The sequence below is a fragment of the Coffea arabica genome, chromosome 8c, assembly GCF_036785885.1.
Source record: "Coffea arabica cultivar ET-39 chromosome 8c, Coffea Arabica ET-39 HiFi, whole genome shotgun sequence".
NCBI lineage: Eukaryota > Viridiplantae > Streptophyta > Magnoliopsida > Gentianales > Rubiaceae > Coffea > Coffea arabica.
Window position 1 is genome coordinate 42,028,722 of NC_092325.1, and position 16,981 is coordinate 42,045,702.

Sequence of the window (16,981 nt, forward strand, 5' to 3'; positions counted from 1 at the left end):
CTTCGGGAACAGGGTGAATCAAGTAACCCATTGCACACCTAGGGTCCCTGCTCCAGTACTTGGATTTGTTCTATAATTATTTAATTGAGGTGGTAATTAGGACTTTTTAGTAATTATTATTGCACAGGTTCGGCACCTGTCATCAAACATGACTGCCATTGTCATCCACTCACCCTTACTCCCAAATCAAAGACTTACCTGAGGAAGACACTGATGGTGAGTTCTACAGCAATGCTTGTGAAAAAAGAAGAGCCCTTGATGATCCTACTTATTATTGCAAGGATCATTTTGTTTCTCATGTTCATTGCGTGATCTCTGAGCTACGCATATCATATATCATACTTTAAATTGAAAAAAAAAAAAGAAAAAGAAACTTCTGACCTTCAAGACTTGTCTACGGTTTCATGATTTCGTCATTCTTGATTTGCAATATTTTGGTGTCACTCAGATTATGCATTACATAGAAAAGGAGTCTGCCCTTGCAATTTCCTATGGAGAGGAAAATGAAGGAAAAGTTGGTGCAGCAGATGAAGAGATCGTAAAGGATATATTTATTGCTTTAAACAGACTTATCATTAGAAAAGCAGATGATCAGATAGATGAAGAGATTGCAGCACTTCAAAACCAGAATACAAGAATTAAAGCATATACAAAAGCAGCTTCATGGGGTTCCTTTTTCAACATCAAATAAAGTTTTGAATTCCTAGTTAGAAGAAAAATAGCTCATATTTTTGGACTCCTTGATTTCCGCGTATTGCTGTTGTCTTAATTCGTTTAAAGAGATGACATAGTCTTGTTGCTGTCTTTTCTTTGAACGGCGTTCATTTTGTCGGCCAAATAGCTGTGCCACATCATTGTGTGCAGAGTTTGAAAGCTTGACATCAATTTGTTTCATAATCATTCCTAGTACTGTTGATTTTAAATTGGTTCAGCAGCTGTACTAATCTTGGTTTGATGATAGATAGATCTTAAGGTTCTGGAGCTAAAGTTAGTGCAATCAATGCAGCAGGCTGTGTTTTATGTCTTGATTCCTGTAACTGTATTACTAGAGAGCAGTAAGAGAGAAACCGTTAAGAAATGACACCATGCGCTGTGACAATTGCCCTTGTGTCCAAAAACAAAAGTAGTTGTTTTTCTGCATGGAAGGGGCCGGGGGCGGCAGATTTAGGCATGGGAACAAGGTTAAATCAGGGGAAGGAGCGGAAGCAGAGAGCAGGGGAGCCAGTGACAGGAGTGAAGACCGGTGGCAAGAAGAGAGAAGAAAGATCAGAAGGGGAATGAGAACAACTAAAATGAGGAAATGGATTCTATCTATTGAGGTTCTCTTCCATATGTCCAGCATGCACACGGAATAGGAAAAACATTCAGCAACGAATATATCCTTTGCGGAAAGTGCAAATCACAGCAAATGTTAAGGGGCTTGGTGCTTTTAATCAAGAGATTATTTACTCTTCCTGGTAAGGTAAATATTCTATCCACTTTTAACTGTAACCTTCAAGATAAACCATGTCATATCCGTAACCTGCTAGGGAAATGGTCTGGTAAGGTATATATCATCAAACCAAGCAATAAGAAGGATAACTACAAAATCAATCCACTTGCATGAAAAATGACAATGTCTTTCAAGATGTAGACCCGATAATATTATCCCAAAAAGGTACAATGGAAATTTGTCTCATTCTAAGCTATTAACAGTGAAATTCAGACCGAATAATTTGTACATGCTAAGAATACATCCCTCAACCGTACCCAGTCCAGTTGACATATCCTTTAGCACTTCCTAGACGGGGCATCAACATCTCTTCAAGGAAATAATGGCGTATAAATCCTGAAGTGCATTCAAAGATCTGGTCAATCATGACATAGGGGCCAGTCCCTGATAATGGACTTCCGCAGAGGTGGCAATGTAGTGCCAATGCTAACCAGCTTAGGTAAACCCCACAGCTGAACTGTATCTAAGCTTGGCAATACGCAATCCTCAGATGTGCCTGCAAACAAAGTTTCCAAGTTGTCACAGAATCTGACTTTGAGGACCTCCAGGTTTTCTGGCTTATGGGTTGAAGAAATAACATGTATAAGCAAGGAACAATCCCGAACTTCTAAAGATCTCAACAAGGGTGCTTCAATCCCGATGCTTGTAAGCTTTGGTAATCCCTGTAGGTGAACTTCACCTAGCTGAGGCAATTTGTTGTAGTCTGATGTGACTCCTTCAAGAATTTTGTCCAATTCGTGACAATTTTTGACTTTAAGGACCTCGAGTTTTTCTGGCACAAGACCTGAAGTTAATACATGTCTAAGCATGGGACACTCGCCTACATCTAAAAGCTGTAGAGACGGCACTATGCACCCAATGCATTTCAGTGCTGGTAGTTCCCATAAATGCAATGTTCGCAAATTAGGCAGTTTTTGCTCTTCTACATCATCTTTAAACAGAGCCTCCAGATTCTCACAAAATTTGACATGAAGAATTTCAAGCTTTTGCAGCAAGTGGGATGAAGAGAAAACCCTTGAGAGCTTTGGGCAACAATCTAGATACAAGCACTTCAGATTCTGCAGGTTCTCACTGTATACTCTCCTTAAACTGAAAGCATTTGAAATCCACAAAATTTCAAGTGCATTCCCCAGTTCAGAACTCTCTACTGAGTCATCCATCCCGATTACAGACCCCATATTTTGACATCCCTCAATCCAACAGCCTTTCTTCATCTTGATGTTTCTAGCACCCAGATCAGATAATGATTTCAAAAACAAATTATCAAACAAGAATACATACTCAGCATTACCAAGAACAGCCTCGGCACCCTTGGGAAAAGTGTTGAGGTGATGAATCTCCATTAATCGCCCTTGTGATCTAGAGTAATGCCTTGATAGACATCTCTGAAAATCAATTCATCTTTTTTGAAGAGCAAGTCTCCTGCTCCATCGTGCACCTCAATAGGATGAATGGAGAGATGGAAATGATTTGAGTTTGCGTCCAATAGAGAAGGATTGCTCTGCAGAAATTCAAGAAATAGTGAACCATCACGAAACATTAAAGATCTGCCAATATTTGGTTCAATTCCATCCACAATGGAGAAGAACCAATGTGATTCAACCGGATTTTGCTGCCAGATAATCACCTTGTTGCTTTCAGCTGCCTCATTATTTTTCTTTGTACTAGGTAAAGCAAGATGTTCCAGCTGAGTCAATCTTGAGATTCCACAAGGAAGATTTTCCACTCCAGACATGTCAAGCATCTTGTTCTTTTTGAAGTCTTCCAAGTTTGAACAGTCTCTAAGCAAGAGAATATGAAGGTTGCTCAAATTTCCCAAGGATGGCAGATGCCTTACTGCTGTTTGAGAAAGATCAAGAGTCTCAAGCTTGTGAAGTGCTTCTAAGGGTGGAATAGACTCCAGATGTCCACAGCCCCTTAAAGACAGATGTTTAAGGCTTTTGAGACTTGATAAGGTGGGTAGCTGTTCAAGCAAGGTCTCAGATAGGTTTATATCCTGAAGTTTACTCATATGCTCAATGAAATCAACTTTCTTGAATGATTTAACACCACTCAAATTTAACTCCTCAAGGTTTAATAAGGAGTTGAGATCTGGAAGCCGTGTAATCTTAGATTTGGAGAGGACAAGCCGCCTAAGGCAATGTAGATGCTTAAAAGATTCATCTTCTATCATGGTCAAAGCCTTGCAGTCAGATAGATCCAGTTTGCTTGAAGTCAAGCTTGGCAGCTTCTCTAGATGCAAACAACCAGAAAGTAACAGCCGACGAAGGTTCTCGAGAGCAGAAAGGGATGGCAGATCTTTGACTTTTGTCTCCGACAAGTTGAGAACTCGAACATTTACTAAAGATTCAAAGAACTTTTCTTCAATTTTGACAAGATTAGAGGCACCCGAAATGTCAAGCACCTCTAGATCTTTGGGAGATTCAGCAATGTTTATATATTCTATCTTCGAACAGCTTCTCAAATAAAACTCACAAGGTTTACTGATGTTAGAAGGTAACAAATCTGAAGGAATGCCAATACCAGATAAGTCAAGAACCTTGAGATTGCTATTATTGTGTAGTGACTTCTCTTGGAACTCCTTATGGCTGACCATGAAAGATCAAGAGCTTGCAGATTGGTTAGAGACTGAATGCTGGGAAGTCTCTTCAAGTTGCGACAACCACTCACTGAGAGATGAGTAAGCTCCCCAGTCTCATGAAAAATACGTAAAGATTTGATATTGGTTTTTGAAAGGTTTAATGTTTTAAGCTTTGGCAAATGTCTCAAGTTCTTTTCAGGAAAAACTGGCAAGAGGGCAGCACCTGAAAGATCAACAACCATAAGTTCTTCACACTTTCTCAAACTCTGCAACTTTGTTAAATGAGAACATCCTTTCAGAATGAACCAACGGAGTTTTGTAAGGTCATAAAAAGATTTAGGCAAGACTTCAATCTGAAGATCAGAGAAGTGGAGGCCACAAAGTCGGGTCAGTTGTTGAAAAAAGTTTTCCGGTATACTTTTTATCAAGCAAGAACCAGATATTTCAAGTACAGTTAATGTCATTAATTCTCTAATGTCATCAATCGTTTCTAAGAACTCACAGTCCCTGAGCACAAGGACATTCAATTTTTTCAAGTATGAAAAGGATTGAGGCAATGATACTATTCTGAGACTAAAAAGACCTAGAATTTGCAGATCCCTATTGGAATCTAAGAGGTTATTTGGGTCGTCCCTGCTGAGACAGGTCCCTTCTAGTAAAAATGTTATTAATTGCTGCACCTTTCTATGACTGCCAAGTGTTCTGATCATATTGTCTATCTCTGTGACATTTCCAATACCATGCCAATCATTATTATCCACAAGCACATTAGCCAACCCCAAATTAGCTGTTCTGCCATATCCTTGACGATGATAAGCATTAACATTTACTGTTGCTCTCACCATGCGGAGGATGTTATCGTTCACTTCTTTCAGCATTTGACAGTCCATAAGCTGCACCAAAACACGGCGTCCCTCCTTATAAGCCTCCTCAAGACTATCAACAACACCAAGATATCCTTCCAGTATCCAGTATGCTATCAACTCACCATAGTGAACCGATCCACGGTCCCCAAAAAAATGGCTGCCCTGCCAAGAAAAGTCAACTAAAACACCATCTGGCACCTTTTCATATCCACTTGAGAGCAACTGGGTGTAAATGTAATTATCACCACCAGATGCTTCTTCCAAAGCATGTTCCAGATCCTGCACTTGGGAATCTTGTTGATGGTAACTTAATAGTTTTGGCAGCAAGGCTACTTTACCAGGTGTAAAACCTGTTTTATTCATGAAGTTTTTAACCAAAGTTTCTGCACCAGAGATTTCAATTACTTTTGCCGCAGCTCCTTTCTTTAACCAAGAAACAGACATTTCTGGAGTCAGAGGCATCATCTCAAACACTTTCTTATCTTCCTCAGATTGGTGCCTGACATCTTTGTTAGTAGAAGTTATCACACCTTAAGTTTCTGCTCTCCATCTCCATCAGCAATGGTTTTCAAGTGCTGCTGGATAAACTGAAGGACCTTGTTTAAGTCTCCATCCCCTTCTTTCATTTTGCTTCCTTCGTCATCCAAAATAACAAGAATCTTTTGAGGACCACCATCAGCTGAAAGTCTCATACATACCTTTTCCTTCAACTCATCCAAGGTTTCCTTTTTACCAACAATATCCTCTACCTTGTTAATATCCTCATCTTCCAGCTCCATATGAGTGGAAAAAACAGATAGCTGATTAGCAATATGCTCATAAAGAGCCATCTCGTCATGCTCAACACTCAAAGAAATCCAAAGGGTAGAGTGAACATCTTGGTTTTTTACAGCAAGGAGACCAACTTTTCTTGCCATCCATGTTTTCCCAGTCCCTGATTTCCCCGAAAGAACAACTTTTCTTGTCTTTAAAAGTTCAAGAACATCTGTAACCTTCAGTTCCACACTATTCTGGTCCATATCTGTTCCAAACGTCCTGTATTATGGTATAATTACACATTCCAGCAAGAAGGAAAGCAATTGTATCACTATTAGGAACACAACCAATTCTAGCATGAACCTGCAATCTGCTCAGGAATACAAAAGTATAATCAATCTGGAATCAGCAGCCTAACCATTTGGGACTGTAATTTGTCCAACAAATAGTTGTACACATGCTAACATTTATGTGTGCATTAAAATCAGGTATGTGCACATTACTCATACGGATGTGCACGCAAACAAAAATATAATACAAATTTTTTATTCTTTTTTTTTGTGCACATGTTACTTTTTCTTACTCAAGTGATGTGGGGACTTGACCCAATGTTAATCTAATTAAACAACCGATGGGTAATCAGTTAGGATTTCGTATTGATGAAGGATTACTAATGGTTAACCCCAATAAGGTTTGGTAAAGAGGACCCTCAAAACCTGATACTTGATACCTACTATTGTTTGTGTGCATATATATAGAGTCTCAAATAGGAACAATTGTGATTAACAATGGGAAGAATGTTGATTTATCCCTCCATAAAAAGTTGGATTTTTCTCATATAGGTTCTTTAGCTCTGCTCAAACTTATGACTCAACATATTGTGTCAATTTAACATAAAAAAAGAATATCTATGTTTGCTTTAAATGAATGCTGAATCTCTATCTGTCTGCAAAATAAAAATATTTCTTCTTTCTCTACCTGTTCTTTCTCTTTCTAAGGAAAAGTTAATGGTTGAGAGAAGGATGTACAGTTGTGATAGCAACTGCTGAAACAAAGAAAGGTTTAAATAATAAAGGCTAAAGTTAATGAGAAAAGAAATTCAAAGAATAGGTTCCCACTGACTCATTCATTCCAGATATAATTGTCAACATATTCAAAAAAAGTGACTTCAGCTTCTATGGCAAGTAATGCAAGAGATACAGATAAGCGCCACAAAAAAAACAAGACTATTGTATCAAATAACTACTTGGTTAGCACAAAATCCTCGAATTCCATAACATTGAATGTGTAGTGCTTTAATCATACATAGCCTGGCCACAGCAATTAGTTAATACATCCTGCACATATGGTTGGCATGTGTTAAAGCATTTCCATTCAGGGAAACAGAAGATGCTATTCCAAAATTGATATGTCAGGCAATCTTTACTAGTTTTTTCTTATATTGCTTTCAGGCACCACGAAGTAGCCCTTTGGACCTTTATTAAACAAACAACCTAGTATGCAGCAAAACTTCCGGAGGTTGATCCTACAGATCAGTTTGCCACCATTTACAACTAAAAGTCCATAATCCAACAATCTAATAAGCACCTCATTTAATCCAGAGAGATTCATATGACATATTTCAGCACTTAAATTTCAATTTTCTGATGTCAGATTTGACACTCAATGAACTTTTGCCTTTGTGAAGCTCTTTGATGACAGGAAGCATTTTTTTTTTCTTTTTCTGTGCTATGCTTTCTAAATTTTCACGGGTACCGACTTTGCATCAGTCCGTGAATATCTCATGGTACTTTTAGACAAATGTTTTATGTTGTTGATTATTATTTTTTTTCCCAAATTCTTGTCATTCACAAATAAAAAAGGTGTGATGGTCTGGTCATACTTGGTCCACTACTGCCAACAGTTTTAACAATTCCACTGAACCAAGATTAAGCAAAGACTTAGATGAGTAATGACTTTCTTCCTAATTTTCTTAACCAACAAGCTAATCCAAGCCAATCTCCCTCCAATTACTTTCACACAGTCAAAAGACAAACGTGCTCAAGTGTTTTATTCGATGTTCACAAGTTACATACAATTTTAAACCAAATTTTTATCTCCCACCCCAGATTTTAAATATAACAGCATTGTCAAATACAGGCCCATATGATACAAGATTTGACTTGACAACTAGAATTAACTTCTGCCAAATAAAATTCACACCTCTAACAATCAAATCTTAGAGTTAATGTTATTTCTAACGAAAATCTTTAAAGACTGTACTATGTTAAAAGATAATTTCTTTGTTGTTCTTTTTCTTGTTTTGAAACTCCCGTGCAACAATAAACTGCATTATACTGCTACATTTGATCAAGAAAAAATGCTACATTACGTAAAAGATAAACTTTCTTCAAAAGGGTATACATACAACAGCTTAATCTAACAATTTGAGCTGATGAGAGTGAACAGAGTTTAAAAGAAGGAAAAAGAAAAATTGAAGACAAACCTGGAATTGCCTCTCGTTCGTCTATGATTATCTGCTGCTTCTTCAGTTCTCTTGTGTGCAGTTGTAGACAGCTGACACCTCAGAAGAAACAAATTTTTGTTGCGTGGGAGACTATGAACTGTAAAGGGGTAGTAGACGAGGAAAGGATCAATAGAGTTAATTTCATAAAGGCGAGGAACAGAAGACGTAAAGGATAGGACTTTAGCCCAAGTGACTTCCAAGAAACCCAAAATGGGAAGATTATTGAGGATAAGGAATATGAATTTGGGGTAATTGGATCCAATATGTCCTGAGGTCATCAGCAAAAGTTTGGAGCTTTATCCAACAGTTTTGGCGCTTTGTCCAGCTGGGAGACCTTTAAGCAAATCATTGTAGTTTTTGATTTTATTTTTATTTTTTTTGAATATGTATTTTTTTTTTCCAAACGATAACAAATTTTGAATATGTACTTAAATATTGGAGTTTTTACTTTTTAATAGATACGTTTGGCATGCATTACAAGAATAACTATTCTTGCAAGGACACACTTCTTGTTGGTGATGAAAAACGTACTAGTAGGATCTTCAAAGAAGCAACCATGGATATCATATCAAAATGATTTTGAAAAATGAAATGAAAAAAAAAACTATGGATGAAAAAATAGATCAGCGCATTAAGCCTTTTTATTTTATCATTTGGCAGAATTCAAGCCCTTGGTTATATTTCAAACAGTCGTTGAGTTATTTCATGGATCAAAAGTCGAAAATTTTTTTAGATTAATTAATTTTTTTTTTAAAAATTACATTATAAAGATATTTTTAATCATATTTATATTTCACACGCATCAAATCACAGAATATACTATAGTACTACTTTAAAAAATTAAATAATCATTAATACCAACAAACCATACCATGAGTAATTGGTTAAAAAAGTATATATATTTTTTATTAATTGGCAAAAAAAAGTTAAGTATAATATTTCATTTGAACTCATTTATTTTTGGTTCATAATAATATGCATGTTTAAACTTTTTCTTTTTTTCCTTTGAAATGACATGTCTAGATTTGGAATTTATAATCATAATAACACTGCCTCGGTGAATTTTGAGTTTCTCGATAAGTTTCTCCCCTTCCCTTTTTCCTTCGGTCCGCTTATTAAATTCCACATCTTCCTTGATACAAATTAAAAAGCAAAAAAGTCTTGCAACACACTTCACCTTTCATTTTCCTTTTTCTTTTCCAAATAAAAAAGCAATAAAAAAAACCATGGGAAGAGTGAAGAAAAAAGCGAGGGGACGACGACCAATCACACGAAGACTATTAATACTCTACCTAGATTTTCTTGCATTGTAGTGTCGTATTTGGCTAGCTAGCTGCTGACAAAAATCATCCTTCAAAATTAGTTGTAGAAGAAAGCAATAATTGCTGTGGCTCATCTTCCAGACTTCCAAACATCCCCCACACTCGCAACACTCCGGTGACTTACCCAAGCTCTCCGGTGTCCTTGTCCCACCTTATTTCCGCCGGCCTCTGCCCAAAACCCAACATAACCCACCTCCCAACTAGGGCCAATATCAAACTTTTCCAGGATTTCTGCAGAAGTTTTTTGGAAAACAGAACCCCAAAAAAAGAGTAAAAATCATATCTTTATCGAAAAAGAAGATATTTTTTCGGTTTGCTGTTGGAAAATTTTATGGCCCGGTATTTAGCTTCAGTTGTTTCGTACATCTCCATAACTATTGCCGTATATTTGATCCCACTGTCTTCTTCTCTTCCATTTGTAGTACTTCATGGTACTAATTACATGCTTCTGCAGTTCTTATTATTATTATTTTTATTATTTTCCTCCCCTTCTTTGTTGTGTAAAATTTTGATTTTTCTTAGGTTTGAAAATTTTGTAAGCTTATGAATAATGCTTGTGATGATAGGAATTGGAGATCAGTGCTCAAACAGAGGAATGAAACACTTCACAGAGGAGCTGACGGAGTGGTCCAATTCTACTGGATATTGCATGTATGTCAATTGTCAAGTTAATATTTCGCTAACAAATTTCGTCCAGCTTTTTATTTCATTGAAAGTAATAAGATGTATTTACTTAGGGATTACTTAGTTTATGTTCAGGGTTTTACTTGGTTATCTATCGTGAAATTTATTAGGCATTCTTGTCTCTTTTGGTGATTGGAATCATTTCAGTACTTAGTTCTGAAGTCAATGCAATTTGTAGCTTAAAAGATGATACATATATTGGCGATGTGATGACATAAGTCAGACTGCATGCACGATCAAGATCATGAGGTAATTACAAAAGAGGAAAAGCGATGGAGAAGTATTAGGCAATGGGAAGGACCAAGTCTAAGCAGCCTAATAGTGATGATAATTTGACTGGTAGAACTCTCTGGCAGATGGTGAAAAAATCTTACCTAGATATGTAATGTATTAAAAATGCATCAAGAAAATTTGTGTGATCTTAGGTGTTCTATTTGCTTTTTATTGGCAAACAAAGTTGTCTCAGCGTAGCTTAAAACTTGTTCAAATAGTTCCTGTTAGGCAATGCTGCTAATATGTTTTTCGCCATTCCCCTTTTGAATTTTCCAGTTATGTTGAGCTTGAGCAATTTCCTTTAGCAAGATGATAGTTCTGTATTGTGTTTTTAATTTGTAGAGAAATTGGAGATGGGGCTTGGGACTCCTGGTTTATGCCCTTAGAAGAACAGGTAATTGATGGGGCGTTGATACTAAACAGTCACTTCTAATGCTTAAAATACTCGACGTAATGCCATCCTAAACTTTGCCTTTTCTTTGTGCAGACTGAAGTAGTTTGTGATAAGGTAATACTTTCCGGGTTGTTTTGTTTGATTGGTGAATTGATTTATCTGATATCAACCTGTATGCTTCAACGCTTATTTATAGGTGAAGCAAATGAAAGACCTCCAAAATGGTTACAATATCGTTGGTCTATCCCAGGTATAATTAGAATAAAGCACCTTTTTAAAGTAAATAATGAAATTTTAATGTGGCAGACAATTTACAAATGCTTTGTTTTACTCTTTGCATAAGAAACCTTGTGAGTCATGGTCTATTTTCCTTAAGGAATTATGTCCTACTTTTCATGGATAGATGATTTTGGTTCAAACAGTATTGGAATTATTTTTGTTGCATATGTAGCAATCATATTAAATTGCTTTCATGAATTATATTTCAGTACCAAGATTCACCCTTCGTTTGAGTATGTCATACAGATTTTGATGTCATTGCACCAGCCTAAATTGTAGCAGGATACTATTCTATTGGATGATTTGCTAAAGTCAATGCTATGCGAAGTTCATATGAAATTTAAACCAATGCCAAAAATACAGTGGGTTTCTCTAAAGTTCCTGCCATGTATACATCATTATTTTGTAATAGCAGAAGTAGGTTCGCAATCCTGGTGAAGGATGTTGTAGGAAAACCCGAAATCAAGACAAGTTTTTGTAGCAATTGGCAATTGGTTTTTAGGCTCATTTTAGTGCCAAATAGGTTTATTCGTGATTTTCCGGGAAAAGCAGGTGCACAAAATATGTGGGGGCTATCACTTTGTGCTATTAATAAATATAAGGAAAGATTTATATTTTGTTGATTGTTTTAGCTTGTGTTCAATCACTCCCCTCTGTGACTTACTGCCGATTTCAAGAAGTTATCATTCATTTTTCTACCTTCATTACTGGTTTTGCGGTTTGAAGTTTTTATTTATATTTTTGTACTTTTATTCTACAGGGGAACTTAATAGGCCGAGCTGTGGTAGAATACTGTGATGGTGGACCACCTGTAAGAACACTATGCCGGCAAATTTGGTCTTTCATTTCCCCTTACTGTTTCATTTCTTCCAAATACACGTGTTTAATTAGCACATTTCAGAAAAGTAAGGTTGAATGTTGTAGATCTACACGAGTGCTTAATTATTTGCAGAATCATCGTTCTTGTACTCCTATGGAATTTGATCTTGGGAATAAATATCTGTAGATCTTCTCCTCTTCATCGATGGTAACTTTGATTCATAGAGTTATTATTCAAATTTTGAAGATTACCAAGACTGAATAAGTCAATGCATGCCAGATCAGTGCCCCATGACTATTCTTGTACTTGTAAAAGGCGTGAAAATTTTCATATCAGGTGTTATGTGCTTTATCGTGTGGAAATTAGTTTTGGGGCTAGTCACTGCTAATTATGTTTCTGCTACTTATCCTCTCTAAATACTGCTACAGTATAAGTTTGTATGCTGTATTTTCATGCACTAATTAAGTTTGTGTTATCCTTAATTTTTTGACTAATGTAATAGGTCAAGAACTTTGTCTCGTTGGGAGGGCCTCATGCCGGCATAGCTTCAGTCCCTCTTTGTGGTGTAAGTGACCCCATAGCTTGCTCATTGCTGATCCAATAGGCTTCAGTTTCATTTTTTGCAAATGTGATTCTATTTTGTGCTGCATCATTGTGGCAAATGTAATTTGGATTATAGCAGGTTGTTGTAGTGAATATATATCTGATTGCTACTTGTTATAATTAGCTCTCGATGTGACACCATTCAGCATACTGAACACAGAGATTGATAGTTGTCAAAAGCATATTATAAATTGTACACTACTCTTTATTGATCGAAGCCTTCAATTTTAACTCTGAAGTCTTGCTTTTTCTATATTGATTGCTTATCTTACTTAGTCTTAGATCCCCACGAACAAGCAGAATCCAACCATACTTCTTCATTGAATTAGAGGAGCTCCTCTTCCTAGACAAGCTGATCGAGGAATACTTGGAGACACATCTACCTTCATTTTCGGATATGCATGGGTTGTACCTTATTGCTTGCTTGCTGCATCTATTGCAAAAAAATTATCACTTCAGTGGAAGAGATGGATGCTATTTTCTATTATCTGATTTTGGTAATAGAGGCCTATACAGAGTGATGGTGTTAGACTATCATTCACTGATAAGACACTGTTGTTGTTTAAACATATTCACGAATTGAGAGAATCCGTTCAAGCATTGGAGAATCCAGTCATGGTGTAGTTATTATAGTGGCAATGCAATCTTTTAACATACAAGTTGTTACATTCATGCTAAGGTGCCTGTGTAAACCCCCTAAGTATTCCTAGAGAATCAAATGCCTTGGCAAACTGTACTCAAAAAGGTTCATCTCGTATTCCTTGGATTTGGGGCTTCGAGTGGATGCCCCTACCAAAGATGCAAAAGAATGTTGATCCACTTTCATATTTAACTCCATAACCTGGGAAACCACCTTTCTTTCCAGAGTTTCGCTTTACCCAAATTCATTGCCCCCTTGCTCACCATTTGAATTCATTTATTTTGTCTAATTAGACATCCATCTAAGTTGAAAATTCAAATTTAAGGTGAATCCTGTATGTTTCGCCTGGAGTGTTTTTTAACCTCTGGCTGTATCACAGTCTTCAACCATGATATCACTTGTCTGATAAGTTTTGTAATTGATCTCTTTCTTTGATAAGTTTTTGATAGTAATCCCTCAGTCTGCTAAGTTTTTTGCGCGGATAGTTACTCATTCCTATTGTTCTAATCCTTTCTAAGGGAAGAAATTTGCCTCATATAGTGCCGAATCTGTACTAATACCTTGTACTTTCTTTGCAAATGCCAGAGATAATCCACAATAAAACTCCAGTACTAGGTTAATAGACACAGCAAGCATTTTGGACTAAGGTTATATGTGTCCGTGGGTTATGTTCTGCTTCATTCTTCACCTGATTCATGTGGATTTTCGTGAATTTTCCATTACTTTATTGTTTTTACTTAATCCCATGACAATAAGTTGACTGGTTGTTCTTTTGCAGTCTGGCATCATGTGCATTATAGCTGACTCCCTAATCAAAACAGGAATCTACTCTGACTATATACAGGCATGCATCTCTCTCTGTCTCTGTCTCTCTCTCTCTCTCACACACACACACTTTTTGGTCTCTGGTAACATTGTAATTGATTTCTGTAATTCTCTTCTTCCGCTTATTGATAATGATTTGCAGGAACACTTGGCTCCTAGTGGCTATCTGAAGTTACCAAACGTGAGTAACATTTATATGCATGCAGCTGAGTGATGTAAAAGTATTGTCTGTCATTATCTTCTTGGACATTTGCCAATATCAGGGATTGATCAATCATTTCTTTCCAATTGGCTTATCGCTTTGAATTGTGATGACAGGCAGGAAATAATGTATCAAAAGAATTATAAAGCCATAACTGATGGCTTAAATTGCACTCACACAACAACACTGTCATTTCTTGTCTACATTGAAAATGTTTTTGGTGGTATAAGCTTCATATTATTGGAATATCTGTAGCTGATATATCATTTCTTTTTATTGGGGAAAAAAAACAGAATATTGCTGGTTATTTGGAAAAATGTAGGTTTCTGCCAAAGCTTAACAATGAAATCCCTGGTGAGAGAAATTCCACTTACAAGGCAAGGTTCAGTAGTTTACAAAATCTTGTCCTCATCATGGTATGCTGTAATTTCTGTTGTTTCATTTGCCCTTTTAATTACTTTCATTGACTTTATGTAGAAGGATAGTGGGTTTTTCCATGTGACACTTGTAGTATTTGCCTGTGACAGTTTGAGCATGATACAGTTTTGGTACCAAAGGAAACTTCCTGGTTTGGATATTATCCAGATGGGGCCTTCAACCCAGTCTTGGCCCCACAGCAGGTATTTCTCCAGTTCTAATAGACCCTAACGCATACTTTATACAATTATACATTTATAATTGGGGGAAAAAATTCTGGGGTAAAGATAGATTTTCATCTCATCTTTTTAATGCAAAAATAAGAATAACAATGAAATAACAATAACAATATATTTTATTACAAAATAAAACAAAATACAGTATTGAGCCTAAGGCTCAAGATATTTCTTTGGATTATCTTCTATCGGTCTTCTTGTGGGCTAAAATTAATGACAGTGTTGCTGTCATGTAAGAAAACACCATTTGCTAATGTCAAGCCCTTGAAACTCTAACCCGAATGATGATAAGCTAAGGGATAACAAGAAGCAAAATGGAAAAAGCAGCTAAGCTAGAAATGTCTAGCTTCCAGACTACCTGTATAACTGCTGTTATTGGTCCATACCTCTTATCATTTTGCTAGCTTCTTGACCTTACCACAAGAATAACTGCTTATCCCATTCCTGCATGGCTACAATGACCATCCCTGTCTTGCCTCTTTAAGCTCAAAGAGGAGAGAATCATGCTGATACTGCCACTGGCAAACAATCTCTCGTCTTCTCCTCTATCCTAGCTGTCTATCTCTGAGCCTTTCTGAACCATTCTCCAGACACAGGCTCCCTCTGTGTGTGTGTGTGTGTGTGTGGCCGTGTGTCTCTCACTCTAATTTGATCGAAAAAATGTTCTGAATTCTTCCTGCAAAACTGCAAAACTGAAGCAGTCCCAACTTGTGCATGCAGTTTTGCGAAAGTGAGGATAAAAGCATAAGCTGTCCTTGTATCTTCGTGCTTCTTAATTCTTGCATGTAAATTATAATTAAGTATATTAAAATGCAAAGCTTGTATTGCATCATTCTTGCAGACCCAGCTTTATATCGAGGACTGGATTGGGTTAAAAACTCTGGATGATGCTGGGAGGGTAAAATATGTCACAGTATCAGGGAATCACCTTGGGATTTCTAAACCTGATATGAAGAAGTATGTCGTCCCATACTTGGAAGATGATACATCCAAGGAGGACACTGCCGAGATTGAACTTGGACGCTCTGCAGACTCCGGTGAAAATAGTGAAATGCAAACCTTACAGAGACCGCAGGATGAGGCATCAGCAGAAGTCATAACTGCAGGTTCATCATCTTATAGCATTCCTTCTTCCATCAGGAGCTTCTTTGAAGAATTACTTGGCACCACAAACACACAGTATGAGCCAAGACTTCGATATTGAATTTAGCTCATCTGGTTTGTTAAATTGTGTAAACCAATTAAATCTTTATCTGTAGCAGATATCGGCTTTGGTTCTGATCATGGTCCTGATTTTGTTAGCCTGCAAAATGCTTGTATGTGCTTCTCTATACGAAATCATTTGTAATACTACCAGATGGCCTTTATGAACATATTTACAACACGCAAAAGATCCTTATAAACGGCCTGCTTTTCTTTCCTCTTTCTTATGAGATTGGGAAGGTCTAGCCTATACTTTCTTTCTTTCTTCTTCTTCTTCATCTTCTTCTTCTTTATTTCAGTCATTATTCTTGACACTTCTATCAGTGAAGCACAACTTGTGCATATTTATACTATATTTACCTATCATATTTTTCAGGGATAGTGGGGTATCAATTACAATCGTCATCCCTTTGAAGGAAAAGCAAAGGAGGCCGTCTTTTTTTTTTCAACAAACGAAAAAAAAGAGGCCGTCAAGATGTCACAGAAATGATACAGGCAATTATGGTATCTTGTCGAACGATAGCACCAGTCCGTTAACATGAACTGCTTGTAATTCTTAAGTAAAGGTCTCCAGCTAATCTTACTCGCAAAAACATGCATGTCGGAATCCTTGCAAGTTTAGTTTTTACGCGAAGCAATTTATTTGGTTTTCTTTAATCTCTCATCTTAGCAAGACTTAAAATTCGGATAAGAATGGACTTGTTCATGATAAGAACGACGACCAGTAATTTCGATTGTGCTTGCACCAGGATTTCGATTACTTCTGAGTGTTAATCTAACTTTGTTATGTGATTTTCAGTAATTTCGATTGTTGAAAAATGATACGAATGACGACGAAACTCGAGGTAAATGGTCAATACTGCGAGCAGGGACGGAACTAGA

General features: G+C 36.8%; 3 protein-coding genes across 5 annotated transcripts; 1 reads left to right on the forward strand and 2 right to left on the reverse strand.

The window, feature by feature from the left end:
* Positions 1 to 1,569: 1,569 nt before the first annotated feature.
* Positions 1,570 to 4,088, reverse strand: LOC140013666 (uncharacterized). The gene is made up of 2 exons (XM_072063304.1): positions 3,120 to 4,088; positions 1,570 to 2,993 (listed from the first exon to the last, which is right to left on the reverse strand). The coding sequence occupies exons 1-2, from the start codon at positions 4,086 to 4,088 to the stop codon at positions 2,835 to 2,837; spliced, it is 1,128 nt and encodes a 375-aa protein (XP_071919405.1). The 3' UTR covers positions 1,570 to 2,834.
* LOC113707210 (putative disease resistance protein At4g19050) lies at positions 1,570 to 8,486 on the reverse strand. 2 transcript variants are annotated; one of them, XM_072063305.1, is made up of 2 exons: positions 8,181 to 8,486; positions 1,570 to 5,960 (listed from the first exon to the last, which is right to left on the reverse strand). In XM_072063305.1, the coding sequence occupies exon 2, from the start codon at positions 5,956 to 5,958 to the stop codon at positions 5,464 to 5,466; it is 495 nt and encodes a 164-aa protein (XP_071919406.1). In that variant the 5' UTR covers positions 5,959 to 5,960; positions 8,181 to 8,486; the 3' UTR covers positions 1,570 to 5,463. The 2 variants fall into 2 exon arrangements, with proteins under 2 accessions (XP_071919406.1, XP_027085222.2); XM_027229421.2 differs by having other exon boundaries at positions 1,570 to 5,974; positions 8,181 to 8,479.
* A 930-nt stretch (positions 8,487 to 9,416) lies between these two features.
* On the forward strand, positions 9,417 to 16,360 carry LOC113706988 (uncharacterized). Of its 2 annotated transcripts, none has more exons than XM_027229120.2 (12): positions 9,417 to 9,954; positions 10,090 to 10,174; positions 10,823 to 10,874; positions 10,968 to 10,988; positions 11,071 to 11,124; positions 11,914 to 11,964; positions 12,476 to 12,538; positions 13,995 to 14,060; positions 14,184 to 14,222; positions 14,537 to 14,659; positions 14,771 to 14,863; positions 15,738 to 16,360. In XM_027229120.2, the coding sequence occupies exons 1-12, from the start codon at positions 9,855 to 9,857 to the stop codon at positions 16,098 to 16,100; spliced, it is 1,110 nt and encodes a 369-aa protein (XP_027084921.1). In that variant the 5' UTR covers positions 9,417 to 9,854; the 3' UTR covers positions 16,101 to 16,360. The 2 variants fall into 2 exon arrangements, with proteins under 2 accessions (XP_027084921.1, XP_071919369.1); XM_072063268.1 differs by having other exon boundaries at positions 9,418 to 9,862.
* Positions 16,361 to 16,981: the final 621 nt, after the last annotated feature.

Coding starts and splice junctions, on each gene's coding strand:
- LOC113707210 (XM_027229421.2), bottom strand. CDS start 8,479: ATGACCTCAGGACATATTGGATCCAATTACCCCAAATTCATATTCCTT. Junction 5,975..8,180: donor CGAACGAGAGGCAATTCCAG/GTTTGTCTTCAA, acceptor ACCATAATACAG/GACGTTTGGAACAGATATGG.
- LOC113706988 (XM_027229120.2), top strand. CDS start 9,855: ATGGCCCGGTATTTAGCTTCAGTTGTTTCGTACATCTCCATAACTATT. Junction 10,875..10,967: donor TTATGCCCTTAGAAGAACAG/GTAATTGATGGG, acceptor TTCTTTGTGCAG/ACTGAAGTAGTTTGTGATAA. Junction 14,223..14,536: donor GCTATCTGAAGTTACCAAAC/GTGAGTAACATT, acceptor GAAAAAAAACAG/AATATTGCTGGTTATTTGGA.
- LOC140013666 (XM_072063304.1), bottom strand. CDS start 4,088: ATGGTCAGCCATAAGGAGTTCCAAGAGAAGTCACTACACAATAATAGC. Junction 2,994..3,119: donor AGGCAGCTGAAAGCAACAAG/GTGATTATCTGG, acceptor GAATTTCTGCAG/AGCAATCCTTCTCTATTGGA.